The following is a 20065-nucleotide window of genomic DNA, read 5'->3' on the forward strand; positions in this document are numbered from 1 at the left end:
TATCCATACTTTTACGATTTATCCAGAACTTCTAATCTAGGAGGGTGTAAATGATGTAAAGGCAAATTTAACACCAAATCAGACTGATTGATTGATTTGCTTTATTTTACTTCGCTTTTTGTGCCACTTTTGGCTAATTTGCGAAGATGGAGATGAGTGATGAATGGACACTCACAAACATCCATGGATTCGAACCCGGGACCCCCTAGTGTTAGCGCGAAGTCCTAACCCCTCCGCCACGGGAGTCGGCTACCAAATTAGATGATTGTGAATAAATTTAAAGGGGATCTGTTGCGAAAAAAATATAGCCGTGATATGTAGAGGTGGATAAATCATTGAGTATGTACTTAATTTATTTTCTTCATGTTGGACAAAATCTGTTTTATTTGAGTCGTTATTGTTAATTAATATTTTTACTTGAATGTTGATTGTTGATTGATTGATTTACCTGCGACGCTAGCCTCACGAACCATGGTTTACTTTGCGTTTTGTGCCTCCTGGCTTATTTGCGAAGATGGGGATGAGTGATGAAATTGATGAATGGACATTCACAAACAACCAAGTCCGAGCGGGATTCGAACCCGGGACCCTTGGCGTCGCAGCGCGATGTGCTAACCACTCAGCCACAGGCTCCGGCTTTACTTGAATGTTGTTACACTTTTTAACTCAATCACGATTAACTGCGATCAACTGAGTTCGAACTGAAAGAAAATACATTTCAGGTGTTTATAAAAGATAAGTATTATTTAATGCAAGACACCACCGTTTCTTGCACATTTTAGACGTTTCACCCTTTTCCCTTCCTTAGCTCCAAAATTTCCCGTTTTTAGGAAAGTTTCCTGCTGGGTTCATCGCGGTTAAACTCCTCTCCCTCCTTCACCCGCTATTGAGGTCAGAAGGAACCAACCAAGAAGCCAAATATAATGGAGGGCGTTACTACAGTTTTTAACTCGCTCCAAGCTCCCCAATAGGCGGACTGTACGTTTGAAGGACTAGTCAGTGAGCCTTGGTACGAGTTTTTGGAATCGGAACGAGAATTTGGAGTCGGAACGAATCGTTCCGAGGTTTCGTTCCGACCAAACAGAGCCTGGAGAGAGGCAAGGGTGCGGGTGTGTTTGAGATACACCTGCACTTCGTAAAATCAAATGTTCGCTGAAATCTGAATCATAAGAACATCGAATTCTAAAAAGAAAGGGACGTAACTATGTATTTGAAGTTAATAAAAATACATTTACATTGAGAGAAGATAGCAGTAATCATTTGGCATCCATGACAATTTAATTTATTAATTACATTCGACGGTTCATTTTTCTCCCCCTTTCCCTCCCATTACACAACCTTTATTAAGAATATATATAAGGTAAAAAGAAAATATCAGTTATGAACCATTCCTGTTGTCGACATAAAATAAATTTATATTTCTAAAAACCCGGTATTGATATATTTACGTCGAATCAATTACGCGCAATCGGCCTTTTTGAGAGATTTTGTTTTACCACATGGCATATTTTTCTTAGCTTTATTTCCATCGCTTTTAGTGTGATTACAATTTGTTATAGCTAATATCAGTAATAAATGGGGAAAAAATGCATGATGATAATTTTCTCCTTTCAAAGTAAAGTACTTGTAATTTCACATTGTTTAGCAGTGCACCCGCGAAGTGTAAAACGCTGCAAAATAACATTGAATGGGCCCACCCTTTAGCCGCGTGTAATTAACACACACACACATATTACCAGGTCCACAAAACTCCATCCTACATTATTTTCAATTTCCCCCACCTCCTCTCCTGGCAAGGAGGAACGAAACATGAGCCTCGTTCCTCGGAACCAGAGGAAATGATTCCAAGAATCATGATTCCGAAAAGGAACGAGTGAACGAAATCATGGTGGAAGCCGGAGTCGGACCGACTTGCAGTGGAACGAAAGGAACGAAGGAACAAGTTGGAGGAATCGATTCCTTTAGGTGAGCGGAACGAAAGAAATCGAATCCGCAAAAGGAACGACTTTTCTCATCACTACAACAAGAGACAAAACACGATCGAAAAAAAGTCTCCCTTATCGCTCAAAGTGCTAGCAACCTTGCTTTCTGACGTCACCTGTAGATGCTTTTATTGTTAGGCTAAATGCCTAGTTGTTAAGTTAGGCTTCTTAAGTTTAGTTCTGTTAGCATAAATAATGCATTTTCAGTGCATTTATGCTAATAGAACCAAATTTAACAACGTAAACTTACTTGCAAGGAAAGCCTTCTCCTTTACATCAGAACACAAGCTTGTCCTCCCGTTGTGCGATAAGGTAGTCCCTCTTGACTTTGCGCTTAGCGTTCGTGTATTGTTGAGTCTTAGGGTACATGTTCGTAGTACGAAAACTACGTTGTTGTTTTAGTCGAAACCATACGTGTATGCGACGATATCATTAGTTGTAAGTCTTGTTAAATTTACTTTAGCGATTAAAACTTAAACTTGAGTACAATTCTAGGTAAAATTTTTGTATCCCCAGAACGTGTTTCTTCAATTTTACAGGAGAAAGTACTTACCGAAATGGCTTTATTTATACTTTAGGAAGGTCTTGGAAGTTTGTTTTCACCTCGTTGAAATTTTTTTGCCGGTAAATCATGTAATTTTCGACATTAATGTCACTCCGATGCACGAAAGCTGTTCCCTTGATGTCCGTCTATTACGTGAACCAAATATTTGCGAGCGTTTCATGACGTAACAACCGGTCAGTGTTTCCAAATACGCGGTTTTGTAACTGTGTAACAGTTCTAGAACGTAAATAAACGTGAGTTACTGTTCATCATTACTGATTACGAACTTGCGACAACATGACGTGCACAGGGTCAGTGGCGTGCTCAATGTGAGGTTGATGGGGGTTATACCCCCCCCCCCTTCGCCCAGTATCTCTAAGGCTATTTATGAATGGTTCGTTGGGCTATCCGTGAATGGTTCGTGGGGCTATTTATGAATGGTTCGTGGGGCTATCCGTGAATGGTTCGTGGGGCTATTTATGAATGGTTCGTGGGGCTATTTATGAATGGTTCGTGGGGCTATCCGTGAATGGTTCGTGGGGCTATATATGAATGGTTCGTGGGGCTATCTGTGAATGGTTCGTGGGGCTATTTGTGAATGGTTCGTGGGGCTATCCGTGAATGGTTCGTGGGGCTATCCGTGAATGGTTCGTGGGGCTATTTATGAATGGTTCGTGGGGCTATCCGTGAATGGTTCATGGGGCTATTTATGAATGGTTCATGGGGTTATCCGTGAATGGTTTGTGGGGCTATTTATGAATGGTTCGTGGGGTTTTCGAACCCGAAAAAAATCTCTAATTTTGAAAAACAAATTTAACTATGTTTCCTAACCTAACAGAACCTAACCTAACCTTGCCGTGCATGGTTCGTGGGGCTATTTATGAATGGTTCGTGGGGTTTTCGAACCCGAAAAAAATATTCTAATTTTGAAAAACAAATTTAACTATGTTTCCTAACCTAACAGAACCTAACCTAACGTTGCCGTGCAAGGTTCGTGGGGCTATTTATGAATGGTTCGTGGGTCTATCCGAGCATGGTTCGTGGAGTTTTCGAACCTGGAAAAAATACAAAATCAGTAACACGAAAGTAGGTATTTTTCTATCAAGAAGGGTGCAACACTGCATAACCACTGATCATGGACTACGCTAGTCAAGATTTCTCCGCCATATCGCGTGTAACGCAAGCAAAAGCGAACAAAATAAAAATACTCGATATTTCGAAAATTGAGATTATTTGCCTGCAAAAAACGAAACGCGTAATAGAAGAATCCATACAAATGCAGAATATGTAAGTATCAATGTGAAAAATACGAAAATAAGGGAATTAGAGACGTTTGGTGGTTACCGAAATTTTAATCTGTTCACGATAGCCCCACTATCCATTCACTGGGTTGAGGAATGCCTACGAGGTTAGGTTAGGCCTGTTAGGTTAGGTTCCATTAGCACTCATTTCACCCCTAAATATGTGCTTCATCATCTAAAAAATTTCTCAGTACGTTCAATTACACATATCCGGACAACATCGTTTTTTCTCGATTTACTCTTTCAGGAAATTTTTCCTAGCTTTGGGATTTACGTTGTTCAATTCCTTATAAAATTAGCTTTCCAACGATATATGACACATATTCCTTAGGAAAAGGACGTAAACTAGAGTCTTACCTTAAATTGGAAAAGAAAAACGCTCACACGTCATCTTGTAAAACTACCGCGTGGTTGCTACACTGACAGGGGATTACATAATCGAACACACGGAACATTTGATTCACGTAGTCGACGGTAATGGCAGCACGAGCTATCGTACAACGGAGATGCATGAATGATGAAAAATACCTTACTTACAAGGCCAAATAAGTTGCACGATTCGAAAAAACTGTAAATGTTTACTATCCTTCGGACACCTATAACTTGTGAGTTTCGTCAATTTTTGACATTTGTACTTACCTATCTGCTTCGCGGATCATTTTGTAACGTATATTCACGTTTTTTTGATCATTTTTTTTTTTTAAAAAAAAAGTGTTTTTGTAACTGAAAAACGTACGTTTCCGCAAATGGTCTGTGGGGCTATGTGTCAATGGTTCGTGGGGCTATGCGAGAATGGTGTGTGGGGCTACGCATATTTTTTTCGAAACCAATTTTTAACTATTGTATCCTATTGTGACCCTACCTAACCTAACCTAACCTTACCGGAAATGGTTCGTGGGGCTATGCGTCAATGGTTGAATTTCCGCTATGAAATCTTCCCACATGCCACAAAACACCTTCCAGATGTTAGACAATACTACAGGAACTTATTACGGTAAGTAGTTTCTTCTGTAGAAATGAAGAAATCTGTCCGAAGGATAGTAAACTAGTACCGGAAAAACAATTTCACCGGCTTCAGAAAGTCCTCAAGAACGCAATTCCGTAAGTACTTTCTCGTCTTTTCTCCTGTAAATTTGAAGAAATCCGTCTCCGACTTATACAATCGTTACTGTGTTTTTTCCCCTCGCTTAATTTATTTCGCCGGTAAATCATGTATGTTTGAAGATTAATGTCTCTCCAATGCACGAAAGCTGTTGCCTCTATGTCCTTCCACTACGTGAACCAAATGTTGCGTGTGTTTGATGATGTAATCCCCAGTCAGCGTTTCCAACTACGCCGTTGTTTGCAAGAACATGACAATTTTAACTATGTTTGCCTAACCTAATCTAACTGAACCTTGCCGTGCATGGTTCATGGGGCTATTTATGAATGGTTCATGGGACTATCCATGAATGGTTCATGGTGCTATCCGTGCATGGTTCGTGGGGCTATTTATGAATGGTTTGTGGGGCTACGTGCATAATTCATGGAGCTATCCGTGCATGGTTCGTGGGGTTTTTGAACCCGGAAAAAATACAAAATCAGTAACACGAAAGTAGATATTTTTCGGTGAAGAAGGTTGGAAACACTGCACACCCACTGATCATAGACAACGCTAGTCAAGATTTGCCAACGCAACCAAAAAACCAACAAACAATAATTACTCTATCTGAAAAATTGAAATTATTGTCGTGAAAAAAACGAAATCCCACCTTCAAGAATCCTTAGCAATGCAAGAATACGTAAGTACCAATGTGAAAAAGAAGAAAATAAAGGAATTTCAGACGTTTGGCGGATACTGAAATGTTAATGGATTTCCTTATGACCCTACACATAAGAATTTAACACATGTTAAATAGTGTACATACCAGAAACAAACATTGATAAACTAGAGGTCTTAAGATTCAGAAATTTCACGGACCAGGCAAATTCTCATCAGACCTTACAAAATATTGCTGCGGACACATAATGGATCCTATGCTGTATGCAATCAACATAACATTAACAGGGATTTCACACATCTGGAAATCTCGGGGAATTTGAAAAATTGTAAAATTCTCAGGGTTGTTCAACTAATTGTTCAATGATTCCCAATGAAGTACATCTGAAGGACTTGAATATACTCCTGCCTGTTGATGGATATCAATACTTACAAACTTCAGTAATTTGCTTTACACAACCTGCTTTGAAGATATAGGCTTTAGATGTATGTTTATTTTGCATAACATATTAATTACCACTATGTCCATGTGTAAACTTCTGTTTCTCAAAAGTATGGAAATATTTGGGCTCAAGTTCAGATTGTTTAATTGAGAATTAATCATGGTACACACATTTTTTTAATGGTTCTCTTTATGCCTGTTAACACGTACTTCAGAATTTTAGTGATTCCTTCCTACGTCTTGTGTTGACAACTTTTCCTTTTCGTACACTCGTGTATGATTGATTGCAAGCAGTCGTTTGTTCACACGCATCTTGGGTACAAGCTACTGCTGTTATGAACTTCACATGAATGTGGTGTGAAAGGGTATCACGTCGCTAAATGCTTTTTGTAGGTTAGGTGGGTCAGGTTTATTGCTCTTAGTATTAAAATAACATCCCTAAATTCTTCCCACACCTGATCATGTAACAAATCTAGTCCCAAGCACCAAATCCCCTTCTAGTCATACAAGAAATCCACTAATACTCTGTGTCTGAGACTTACAATGTATCGTTACCCTCTTCCCAAATTATAAGAGACGGACGTAGTTCTGCTGTGTACATGGACGAAACTGCTATCAGATTTTAGCCAACAAATTGACTTGTCTTTGCCATTGTGTGGTCACGTTGTGATGCATCGTGTTCTGTCACATCATGTCAGATCTAGTGTGCTGATAGCCAAAACCAATAAACTTCGAACAACAGGATTGCCAACTTTGAAAAAATCATAACTTTTGTTTCATCTTGTTTTGAAGCTAAAGAAATGCCCCGTTCGTGAAGTTGGCAATACATAAACATTATGAAAATTTTTGATATCGGGGCCATCTAATGAGATCTTTCACTGTCAATTTTACAGTGTGTAGCCTTTTATTTTTCTGGAAATAATGTAATTGTGCATTGTTATGTCACCTCTTTTTTCCTGTAAGTGCCTGTGGGAACTGAGATAAAATAGTTAGTAATTTGATTTAAATGCTAGATAGTTAATGTTCCTCTCTTCTGTTTATCTCATTTGTTTAATTTCATTCTGGGACAGCGGAATGATTGATTATCAATTACAACATTTAACATAGATAGGCTACCCAAAAAAGGGGTAGAAAAATACAGCGATATGATAGAGTTAGCCATACGTTAGAATGTTTTTCATAGTTATCCATGCTGTTCCCATTATATGGTTCTTTAGAAAGGCCACTCAGTGCAAGAATTAATTAATTTTAATCCATTCTTGTGTTAATTTAATAAGTTAGATATTTTAAGGCCACATTTCAAAGTCTGTAGCTTTATTTTACAGAGTGGCCCACTTTGAAGAATCCACTTTTTTTATCCCGTCAACATCCTGTCCAAAAATGGCCCCCTCTGTAACGGGTCAGTAGGGAACTGCAAATGTCCACGCGATGTTGCTTTTTCTGTGTTGTCAATTCATGAGGTACCCATTTTCCCAGTTAGGACAAATAATCAAGATCCTGCAGATGACTGTGTATGGTTGCATGGGTCAATGAGAATACTGTATCCAATTCTTCAACCGTCTGACGTGGATTCTCCTCAACAGTTGCTCTCAGAACAGTGTTCTCCAGTTCAACGGGCCTCCCTTGTTGCATATCAGTGAGGCTGATGTTTCCAGACCAAAATTTTTGCAAACCATGTTTGACATTTGCAGGAGCATTAAGGTTCCTGTTACCATACACGGCAGTGATATTTTGTGCTGCTATGTTTGCTGAATGTCCGTGATGGAACTCATAAAATATAATATGCCATATATGTTCTTCAGACACCGCCATGGTCAAACATGTGTCACTGCCACACAATTCACCGGAGACCAATCTCATTCCGTGCATGGATTCATAATGAACTATCCTATCCATTAGTAGTATCATGCCCTTGCAGTAGTTCGTAATTCACCCGTCGCATAACATCCTTTTCCAGACTTATGGGATGACCCATTATATACAGTTTTCAAAGCAAAACAGTTTCCTTCTACATCATCAAAACACTTGTGAACATAGGCATTCTTATTACTTCTGGTGCAGAGTGAAATGCAAATTGTCCATCACCATGTTTACCCTCTTTAGTTTACCCAATGAGAGCTTCAAGAACTGAAACAAAACACAAAAGAAGCTGCTGACAATTTCTACATCAGGACACGTAAAAATCCATTCCTTAAAAACATGTATGGTGTAAGTGAAAAATTGTTGAAAAATAAATGTGGACAATTTTCAAGAAATTCTTTGCATACCGCTTTTCGTTCACTTTTAAAAAATATTCCATAAGTATTAAAATCCTGAAGTACTATGCCAGTATTCATTTTACCACTAGAAAGTTAACAATACCCCATTTGAACTTTGTTCCTTTTCTCTCTCTATTCTTATAGTTGGAAATAAAATGGGCCGGAAAGTGACAGTGGCTGTCAGCACCCTCAACCAATGGGCTCTTGACTTTGATGGGAATCTAAGCAGAATACTCCAAAGTATACAGGAAGCTAAAGAAATGGGAGTGGCATTTCGAACTGGTCCAGAGTTGGAAATATCGTAAGCTAGAAATTAACTAATGGCTACTCTGTGTGCTTTGAATGTTCGTTAATTTTTTTCTATTTGTATTTCAGTGCTCGTACACTAAGAAACACAGTTTCAGATTCACTGTGTAATGTTTTATTATTGTTATGTCTTGCAAAGATGTTGCGTAAGAATGTTGTAGAAGATTCTGTGATTGAAAAGTTGCTTTTCGATAGCGATGAAGAGGAAAATGTGGATTTTGGAAGTGGAGATGAATACAGCGATTCATTTTGTATTAGTGAAATTGAAGAATGCAGTGAAAGTGAGGAAGAGGTGGCTGTGGCAGGAAAAAAACGAAAGGTTGGGGAATGGAAGTGGACAGATGTGTGTGGTCAAAACTATTAGGCGAGTTTCTATTTATTTTTCAAGTAAACTGCATATGTGCATACTTATTACTGTACTTTCACTTCAATATATAAAATTTTCACATAAATTGCTTGGATAGTTTTTATAATATTTGACATCTTGTCTTGCTGTGCAACAATCATGGGAGATGGCCAAATTTAAATGGTATTTCATAGCAAAAAAAATGGCATTTAAATTGTATGCGGATGGGTTAAGCAGTATCATGCCTCTCTGTGATGGCCGACAGTCGGCAGCCTTTATTATACGTTTACAAATGATGCCGGCTTCTGCAACAATAACAAGAAAAACAAGTACATATATTGCCACAAGACGATAAGCCGCGTGGCTTTTCCATTTGTTATGAACTTGTCACCCATCAAAGCATGCCAAATTTAACAAAGAAAAACACATGCATCGCATTAAGCAACAAAAATAACAGTTTCCTTCATACAATTCCTAGAAGAACACGTGCCGGAGCTGAGAGTTGAAATGCTGATGCATCCACATAATTTATTTCTTTTGAGCAATTCTAAAGTGATGAAATATGAACAATAGTACTGGAGGCATTATGGAATTTAACATTCACTAACCAAGCACATGAACTTTCATATATACACACGCAATACATGCATACAAGTGACAGAAATGGTGCGACATATTTACAGTTGGCAACACTTGTTACTAGCTAGCCAATGAACATGCACTGCATAAAAGAAGCAACCACTACGTCATGCTATATTGCCACATTACCGTCCTTGTCGAACGGTGTGAACTGCGAGCTGGAGCGCTATTCAATTGTTTTCAATGATGTTTGCACGAGAGTGTGAAGGAATGGAATGACAATTGGCAACAATGGCGAAGGTTGGCGAGCAGGGTAGAACATGTGATGCTAAGAGAGAGGGAGACTGAACGAAAATTGGTATCTGCGCAACGGCAGAGATTGGTGAGTTGGCCTCTCAATAAGAGATGCTGCATACAAGTTAATTAGATAAAAAGTGTAAATTTGGGTGACCCCTAAATATTTTTTGTTTTAAGAAAAAATTGGAGTGGTTTTAAGTTACATGCCAAGGAAAAAGAAAATATCCTTGTGGAGAATGAAAACTCGTCTTTATGGATTTGTGGACCACCCTAATATAAGAGGCACAGCAGCAGCCATCTTTAAATTAAATGAACTTCTAGCTTTACAGTACAATAAAGCATCAATATGTGTAAATTGTTTCAAACTTTATCACTTTTGTTTGAGTAACATGTTTCATTTCAGATAAATTCTCTCTGGCCATCGATGAGGTCAATTCTGAAACAGTTTCCAAGTTTTTGAGAGCTAAAGTCACTCTCATCTTCACGGTAGAACTTCTGAAGTTCTGATGAGTTCTCAAAAGTTTTGAAACTATATCCCAGAATTGACCTGATCGATTGCCTGAGAGAATTTATTTATCATTTGTCGCCAGGAAACCTTCAAGACTTACTTCATGTTTCAATTAATCTCGCAGCATTAAACAATTTGCGATTGCTACAAGATAGTAATGCTATCTGAATGTAATTGTACTTCCATTGAAGCAACTTCGACACTGTGAGTTCCAACAATTTCTCTCAGATATGGATAAATTCATGCATTTTCTTCTGCTGATTGCATAGCTATCAGTCCAACAATTAAATAGTGAGGCAGTCATCATCAAATGGAAAGGAAACAAATTATTTGAACCTTACTTGTTTATTACTCAAGGCACATCTTTCCTGCATTGATACAGCAATTGGCTTGCTTGACCAACAATTCAAATAACTTCTAGATTCATTAATTTCTTGTTTTGACTAGAGTTGGAAGTGGTCGGGAAAAAAACTGCTTTTTTTGCTACATCATGTAAATTTCTTTTTAGCTAGTTGTGGTGGCCGCGGTGGCTCAGTCGGTAACGCATCTGACTACCATGCTCAAGGTCCCGGGTTCGATCCCCGGCCGGTTCAAATCCGGGAACTTTTCTAACGGTGGAAGCGGCCCCGGCGCCCACCCAGCGTCGAATAACATGGGTACCTGGGGGAAACCCTGGGGGGTAAAGGCGGTCAGGGGCGTGATGCTGATCACATCACCCCCACTCACGACCGGATCAAGAAAGTGTGGGGCGTTACCCCCACACCCCCTATACGCCTTCATGGCGTGGTGCTATGCACAGGGGAACACTTTACCTTTTTTTTTTTTTTTTTTTTTTTGCTAGTTGTAAAATATGTCGCTACAAACCTGTAAACTCATAACTAGGGAATCGAACTTTATGTGCTAAAAAAGTCAGAAATATTTATTTTTTATGTGTCATAAATGTTGAAAATATGTGATAAAAACAGGAAAATATGTGACAAAAATAAAAACATTTGGTAACAAAAACAAACTAACATGCATTTTAAACACCTGATTAGTTTCTAAATGATTACCTCTTAGCGAGCTATTTTTTGGAAGAGTTGCAGTGGATCACCATAGTTTTTTCCAAATTCTCCATTGTAAATCTGTGACGATTATCTCTACAAAGCATCTTATATTGTGAGAAAGATCGCTCCACGTCACAAGAAACAATTCTTGCATATTTGAAGCACGAAATGTCACTAACGCTGAAGTTTTCCAAAGCTTCCTCTTCCTCTACTTCACTTTCCAAAACACGTGCAATTTGGCACAAAGTTTGAAAACCTTGGTTTTTCCCCAAAAATTCTGTACATTTAGACATTAGATCCGGTGAGTTCTTGCAGTTTCGTTTCTACTATACAGACTTCACCAATGGAAGCTGCCAAAGTGTTCGCGGATGATTCAAGCTTTCATATGGAATTAGAGAGAATGGACAGGTTTGTTGAGATGTATGCCAATTCGACTTTTAAGGAGGGCTCCATCAACAGTTCTTGCAGAATTCTTCTTTGTCGAGATCATTTACAACAGATACGATTTTTTCAAAGTTCTGGGCATAACATCTGCATCCAACCAAGTGCCCCATCGCGTAACTACAGGTGTAGGGGGGAGGGGAACCTCAGGATATTTTTGTTTAAAAATGTCCATTCTTCTAGGCGACTTGATAAAAACTTTCTTGCCATTTGAAACCAGTTTATCGACATTGGGATAAAGAGCTCTTATCTTTTCACATATTCTATGCAACGCATGAGCCACACATTTAACGTGCACCATTTTGGGGTAGCTAACGGCAAGGCCTATTGCATGTAAGCTGCAGCATCTGTCAAGAGAAGAACATTGTCAAATGTAATGCCTTCCGGCCACAATAGCTGCATTGCTTCATTAAAAAGCCTTGCTATCGTTACGTGTAGCCAGCCCCAGCTACTTACAGCTATTTTCTCCCAATAGGATCGTAGGCGAGGTGCCAGAAGTCTGCCAGCGAGGGTGTTCAAAGACTAAACAAACCTAGCACTCTCGATATGAAAGAGGTGCGGAGAATAAACATTTTTCCTTCGAGGATTTCGAGATAGATGAAGTCAATGAGCGATTTTATGTATTTAAAATGAAAATTCGCAAAATATGTATTTACATACGGAAAACTGGAAAATATGTGTTTTTATGTAAAATAAAAATTGCTGTGTTGACATATAAGGCTATGATCAGAATTTTGGCAAAAATGAGGGTCTCTATCTTATCGCAGAAAAAACATTTATTTACCTAAAGTTCCTTTCCCTACTCATAACAGTAACTTCAAGTGAAATAGGTTAGCTGTAATTAGTAAAATGCCAAAATTTCCAGTTTTTTTCCCCAAAAAAGCCAGCTTTTTATCGGAAAAAAAGTCCATTCAAAAAAGCTGGCTTTTTTGCAACTCTAGTTTTGACTCTGTTAAACAAAACACTGTCGACTTTGGCCAATGTTTGGCCTGTTTCTTGTAGCAAATCAGTTTTCACTTCCCGTGTAATATCAGTGAATTCATGAGAGATGCGACACTACTTTGGAAGTAAAGCATGATTCTTTCACTTGTAATGCTTTTTGTGTTATGATTCAAATACTCACCATCACAGATTACGGGATGTCCTAAATGCCATAAAAAATATCAAAGAATCCGGGTTCGATACCTGATGGAGGCACATAGTGGTTCGGATCCCACTTTAAACTGTAGGTCCAGTCCCGATTATCCTTACTGTGCATAAAGTGGACTTAAAACACAAAATCAATCAATCAAACCATCAAAAATATGGTTAGGATTCTTTCAGGAACAGTACTAATCCCAGGGGAATAAATTTGAGGAGTGAAGGGAGTGGTTTAACACATGCACACTTGTTTTTGCATTGGGAATACCTGGACTGTGCCATGCATTGTAATGGAGCAGGAAACAATTGCCTGCTTCAAGGTACTCTGATCAGACAAGGACATTTCTCTTTCATTATCATTGAGAGGCCCACAATAGCAACTACCAGTCACAGTGGATGTCTGGAACATTTTCATGATGAATAATGCCTTTGCTGGCATATAAACAAAACACTATGTTCATATTTGACTTGTGGAGCTCCATTTTCTTTCCTCTTTGTACATTTAACAACTTCCATTCTCATTTTGTAGAAGGAATGTTGAAAATGCTGTGCTTCTTCACTCTCCACAAAAACGGAATTCAAGCAGTTTTTATTCCTGTGAGCAGCTTTCAGTATGGCTTTGATGAAAGTTGATGTTCACTTGCTGCTCCATATCATCATGTGGCATGGCATCTTATCTCCCAGCATGTCTAACAAAAGACTAGATTATGGACCACTACACCATGAGGAGTTTACTTCCTCAGATAGCATTCACACTTGGGACAATAGGAATTTAGTTAATTTGTCAAAATGTGTCTTGACATCTTGCCAACCGACCAGAAAAACAAGTGCCACATGTCTCTTAACTGTGGTGTGAAATCTCCATGTTGCTCATTACTTTTCACTTGAAATCTCCCAAAATCCACACAGTATGACCAGAAGATCTGAAGTACACAAAAATATTTTCAAACTTTTATTGACTCTACCATATTAATGAGTGCACCCAATGTATGTGTATATATACACATATGTGAGGTACTCAGCAGCATATACTCTGGGTCATCTAGGTAATCACAGATGACCCGGCTGTATTTCTTTTTTTAAAAAAAATATATATACATTTCTTCACAATATTCTTCCAAACCAATTTCGATGCATACATTTCTTTGCTTCCAGCACGTGAATGCTTTGCCGCTGAATGTCCGGGAACCTTTCTCCAGCCGGTGGAATGACTTCAGGGAATCTCACCCTGACGTCATTCCTCCCGCTTCCCTTACAACCCTTGGTAACCTCCTTCTTGTGAGAGTCCACCGGTCGCACTCTCAACCTTCAGAGCCTTTCCGTTCCCTCCGCTGAACTAGGGAAAACATACCCGGTAGAATGCGAAGAACAGGAAAATTGAATAACGTGGGCAAACCAATTCTACGCTAATTTTCACTTTACATTTGCTTCTGTCTTGCTTGCTGATTTCTGTTACTTGAACATAAATATATCAAAAGGAAAAAGCTTAAATATTGAAGATGAAACAAAACTAAATTAAAATTCAAAGCAATTAAAGCACCTATATGCTGACTCCCCCCATCCTTGTATTTACAAAAATAGTGATTGTTTCTCCTTTCTAATCTTCAAAAGCAGCGAGAATACTTCTTGCACGGAACTGAATATTTTTTAAAGGGAAGGATATCAAAAATATAATATATATATATATATATATATATATATTAGTTAATTTAAGTTGATATATTCCGCCTCTTTAGATTAATAGTGATGAAGATGAACGAATTAAACATAAAACGAAAAAAACAATCAGGCACGTAGCCAGGTGGAGGACTCGGGGGGGGGGGGGCTGAAACCCCCCCTCCCCGAAATCCTACAAATATCTAATTTAAAAAGTGTATAGTGGTAATTAATTTTACTTCATTAGCAGGATTAAACACCTTGCATAATACGTTGTAATAATCTGAGATTCATCTTCAGGACTTCTAACCCCACTGTTTCAACTTTATGTGGCGGCTGCTAATAAGGCATGATCCCCATCCCGAAATAAAATTCTGGCTCTGGCCTGCAATGATTTGAACTTTTAAAGCCTGTCATTTCGAGCTCGGAAAGGGATTTTTTTTTATCATTCATAGGGAATTTCTTTCTGAACCAGGAACACAACAACAGAAGTTTGGTGCGTGAAACTGAATGCGTGTAGTCGTTCGCTTCGTGCTGTGCTTCATGTTTATTATTTATTTAGGTGTTAGTGTTTGTCATGATAGTGCTGTGTTAAAGGGTAATGGATGTGATACAAGATTTGCTGGTGAAACCTTTTGGAACAAGATCTTTTCAGGAGAAGTTGTAAATTGTTAATACAGGTAGGCCAGTGTCATCGCTTGAACTTATTTCTACACACAAAGACAAAAATCGGGAATATGTGATGCATTTTCACAAGCAAATTATGACAAAACACCATGGTTGACAGGAAGTATAAGTGTTAATAAGCTTTGCTTTTTTGTTGGCCGTGCTTACTTTTTGGGGCTGAAAATAATGTATGGACGCGTGGCGGATACTGTAATCTTTGCAACGCTTGTGCCAAAAATGAGATATCCAAAAGTCACATAACTTCCTTTGTTAAGCTGCAGTCTTTCGCACAGACACGTATTGACGTGCAACTGGACAAACAGCGTGCTTTGGATGTGCTACGGCACAAGTAATCGGGTCCTGGAGTAAGTTGAATTTTGCACTTAAATTAATATTGCGGGTTTTTATTTCACTAGTGCACGTCTCTCATTTTATATTTCACAGGTTGTTTTTTTATAGATTTATAATACCATCTTGTTTTATTATTTGTAATTCTACACGTATATTAAACTGCAATAACGAGAATTAATTGATTGTGGTTGTAGCAATAAGACAAACATTCCGACGAAATATTCCTAAATCCATTATGGATCCTGACATAAATTGCACGGAAACTTTTGGAGTTTGAGGATCAAGGGTCGGAGATTACCCACTTGTTAGAACAAGCATACGCCACTGGAGGTACTATCTCAAAGTTCCTGGAAATGACAAAATTTAACCAACAGTCCTGATGTTGAGGGCATCGCTGATAGCATAGTGGTAAAATCGTCATATTACAATCAAAGGGTATGTCTTCCACATAAAACTGCAGGTTCTATCACAAGTAGCCTACCTATGTATAAAGTGGACTGCAAACTATAAACCATCTATTGCATTCACTTTGAAGTCGTAAATTTTTGACAAATGTTAACCCAGAGCCCCAATTTGAGACGAGGAAGCAGCCAAAAATCTGCAGGTGCCAGATCAGGAAGGTAAAGTGGCTGTGAAACTATCGATATGTGTTTCTCCACCAGGAACTTAATGTTGCATCTTTGCTCAAATTGTGTGCATGTGAGATGACCTTACTCAACAACCTCTCTCTTAACGATAGTCACTTCACTCAAGGTTGCTGCATACCACATCTTTTCTTATACAGGGTGATTCATAATTCCCTCTGGGATTTCGAACGTTTATATTCATGCTAGGTGCAAACATGGCATACACTAGTGAACATAAAGCATTCTACATCTTAGAATTTGCTAAATGTGAGTTGGTTGTGATGGAACATGGACATTTTGCCCGAAATATCAAACAGAAACTCCTACGGACGACTACATTTTAGCAGTAATGCGAGAAACGATCACGCATTCAGTTGCTGATATTGATCATGATATTTTGGGGCATGTGTGGCAGGAACTTGATTTGAGGATTGATGTCTGCTGCATCTGCAGGGTTACACAAATTGAGCACCTGTAAACTACGTACCAAACTTGGAGAAAGATTCTTTATGTACTGATATGCACTTTTTTGCTGTATGCATTATAGTTCTTGTACAGTTACGGACACTTCTGGATTGTAGCAATTCCATTGAAAGTATATGGAGTTGTAACAAGCCAGAAGTGTCTGTGACTGTACAATAAACATTCTAAACCGCAAAGGGAATTATGGATCACTCTGTGCAAGAACGTCAGCAGAACTTCTTCATAATAGCTCGTATATTTATTTAATGTTACTTCTCAGTCAGGGTGGATAAAAACCGTGATTTTTATTTTATATATATATATATATATATATATATATTTAAATCGATTTTTGTGATTTTTTTTTAAAAAACACGCTTAAAATTGCTTGTGTTTTTTGGCACTATACATATAGATATACGTTTTTTTATAGAAAAGCTTTATCTAGTAAACGGCCCTGTAAAATATTTGAACAGTTTGATTAAAGCAAATAAAAAATTACATGTAAATTATAAATTTTTCTGTTTCTGATACTGCATACATGAACGTATTATGGTAATGTTTGTTGAGTGTGTTAATGAAACTATAAAAATTTCAGTAATGTTTCGTACTGAGAAAATAAAACATTCTGGATGTACTCTATAATTGCAGCTTTTTAATATTGTAGCTGAATTTTGACATTTTTTTAAAAAAAATAGTTTGCAAAATATCAGCTGCCATGTTTATTTACAGTTTAATTATAATTACACTATTTATGGTTTAACATGATTAGTATTGTGTACATTTCTCTACACAAAATGTGTGCTATTTCTGCCTATAAAAATTATTGAATTAAATCAAGAGAGATTTAAGCATGCTTACAGTTTACACGTTACATTTCTTTTTGTAAGAGCTTTACTCCATCAGTACATATATTTCTTTTCCTTTCTTAGAGCCTAAATACCATTGAGTGATCATGAGATTAATGTACTTTCACCAAAAATGATTCTGATATCTACAAAAACCTGATGTACATTATTCTATAAGTTATTTATTTAAAAGTGATTTAAATCAGTGATTTTTTTTAAAAAAAATCACCTAATTTAAATGAATGCACCTTGTTCTTAGTATATAATTTCTGAAACACCATGGTGAAAACTAAAATCATCCTCTATGTAAAAATGGCTTAAGTGTTGGCATTCTATCATTTCAGAGGGTACAGCTGCGAAGATCACTTCTATGAAAGCGACACCCTGCTTCATTGTTGGGAGGTGCTTGCTGAGTTGCTTGTCAGTCCCTTCTCTAAAGACATGCTAGTAGACGTTGGGATGCCTGTGATGCATAAAAATGTAACCTACAATTGCAGAGTTGTGTTCTTTAACAGGTAATGCCTTTTCATGTAAGATGAAGAAATAGTTTTTCTTGTATGTACGCATTGCTTGCATGATAGAATTATTTTCCTGTAGTTTACGGTTTGGAATGTACATTTAATGAATTCAAAATGAGAAACTCTCTACCAGATGTGGAAACCACAGGAATATATAATATAAGTTGTTCATGTTTAAAAGATTATGTGGGACAAACAGCAAGGAAAATGGCAATAAGATGGCACGAACATGATTTGGACATTATAAATCTAAACCCAAGAACAGGTTTGTCAACTCATATCATCGAAGAGAAGCATTTGATTAAAAAGAGAAGGGTTTTAAAAAGATTAACGGGAAACACAGAGTTGAATGTCTGGGAAGCCTCGTTCATTGCAGAAGAACACTGGAATAAATTAAATAATGAAAATGGTAACATAGATCCAGTGTGGAGTTTTCTTTTTCACAAATGGAGTAAGCCACCATCTTTAAAATTTAATGTAACAGAAAACATCAAGAGACTTTGTGAAAACAATGATGAATTTGAATTACCTGATGATATTTGGGATTCATAATTTAAAAAATTCTAAAATAAAAATAAAATAGACTGCTTTTTTCACAGTTAAGTTGCTATATTACAACAATGTAACATTGACAACATCCATTATATAACAGATTCTTTTTGTTTAAAAATTACTAACCATTGTTATAACTGTATCTTTAGTCAAAATGAAAATAAATGTCTGATGAAAGGAGCGTGTGTTCTCCTGAAACGTCACAAAGAAAAAACTGTTTTCTTATGCTTGTAATAACCGTAAACTACAGGAAAATAAGATGAAGAAATTTTATTTATTTTTGATGGTGATAGTTTTTGTAATTTTTAGTTGGCAAAATAAAGAGTTTTAAAGTTCTATGAATACATGATATGGTAATCGAACCATCATTGATACAGTCCTAAATTATATGATGAAATTTAACCTTTTTTAAAAAAGTTTCCAATAACCGCACCATCATCATAATAATCTTTTACAGCAAAACTATGGTAAATTGGAACCATAAAGTCATAATAATATGCAGTGTGTCTACTAGTTGGAAATCCTGGAAATGCCAGAGAAATTTACTGTCTTTCTGGAAAAATCAATAATTTTGTAGTAGTACCTTGAAAGTTTTTTTGAACAGAAAAAAGGACAAGCAAGAAATTTTAATTGATCGATTGGACAAGCAAGAAATTTTAATTGATTGATTGGTCTGTTGATTTTGTTTTATTTTACTTCGCTTTTCAGCCACTTTTTGCTAATCACAAAGATGAAGATGAATGATGATATGATGAAATTGATGAAGGGACTCACGAATAACACCCATGCACAGGCTGGGATTTGAATCCAGGATGCCTGGTACCATATCTTCGTCCTAAGAAAGAGGGACCTCGCCGATGGCATAGTGGTAACAATCACCTTGTAATCAAAGGGACCTAGTGGATGCACATAGTGGTTCTGACCCCACTTTAAACTGCACATCCAGTCCCAATTAGCCTTCCTGTGTATAAAAGTGGAACAAAATTCAAACAAACAATTAAGAAAGAAAGTTCTGATCGGGATTAGCGAATTGTTATTTCACATTTTATTCCTGAACTCTATTTTTTATTGAGCTACAGAATGAACTTTGATGTTGATGTATTGGTGTCGGTTGATCCAAATGGTTTTGGTATCGGAAAGTATCAGTATTGGAATTATTTACAGATACTGACTGACACTTTTTCAATGTTTTGGTCTTTCTGGCAGGCTGCAAAAATTCCACATTACACTTTTGATGACTCTATCCTGCAAGTTATGCAAAAATCCAAAGTTTTTATTCATATAAACTGCATTTGGTCCAACCTGTCACCTCTCCCACGCTAGCGATTGCTTGACAGTTTCTGTGGCAATCAGAATGTAGGAAAGTGATGTATGCTGGGAAGCAAGGAGTGAATGGGAAGTGAAAGAGGAGCACTTAGGGACGTCGTGTTTCCTAGT

The 20065-nt window shown here is 37.5% G+C and overlaps 2 protein-coding genes across 3 annotated transcripts in view; one reads left to right on the forward strand and one right to left on the reverse strand.

The window, feature by feature from the left end:
- The first annotated feature begins 2336 nt into the window (after positions 1–2336).
- The window catches only part of Nadsyn (NAD synthetase), a 68066-nt gene continuing 50337 nt past the window's right edge, over positions 2337–20065 (forward strand). Inside the window, exons 1-3 of one of the 2 annotated variants that reach the window (XM_083134165.1) lie at positions 2337–2420; positions 8431–8587; positions 17903–18073. In XM_083134165.1, coding sequence (XP_082990291.1) covers positions 8442–8587; positions 17903–18073 — 317 coding nt within the window. In that variant the 5' untranslated portion in view covers positions 2337–2420; positions 8431–8441. Of the gene's footprint in view, positions 2421–5553; positions 5609–8430; positions 8588–17902; positions 18074–20065 lie in introns of those variants that run through there. The other variant, XM_083134166.1, reaches the window with a different exon arrangement.
- LOC145996773 (histone-lysine N-methyltransferase SETMAR-like) lies at positions 7505–7840 on the reverse strand. The gene has a single exon (XM_083133305.1). The coding sequence runs from the start codon at positions 7838–7840 to the stop codon at positions 7505–7507; it is 336 nt and encodes a 111-aa protein (XP_082989431.1).

Source organism: Lepisma saccharinum, chromosome 13 (genome assembly GCF_977018435.1).
Source record: "Lepisma saccharinum chromosome 13, izLepSacc3.1, whole genome shotgun sequence".
NCBI lineage: Eukaryota > Metazoa > Arthropoda > Insecta > Zygentoma > Lepismatidae > Lepisma > Lepisma saccharinum.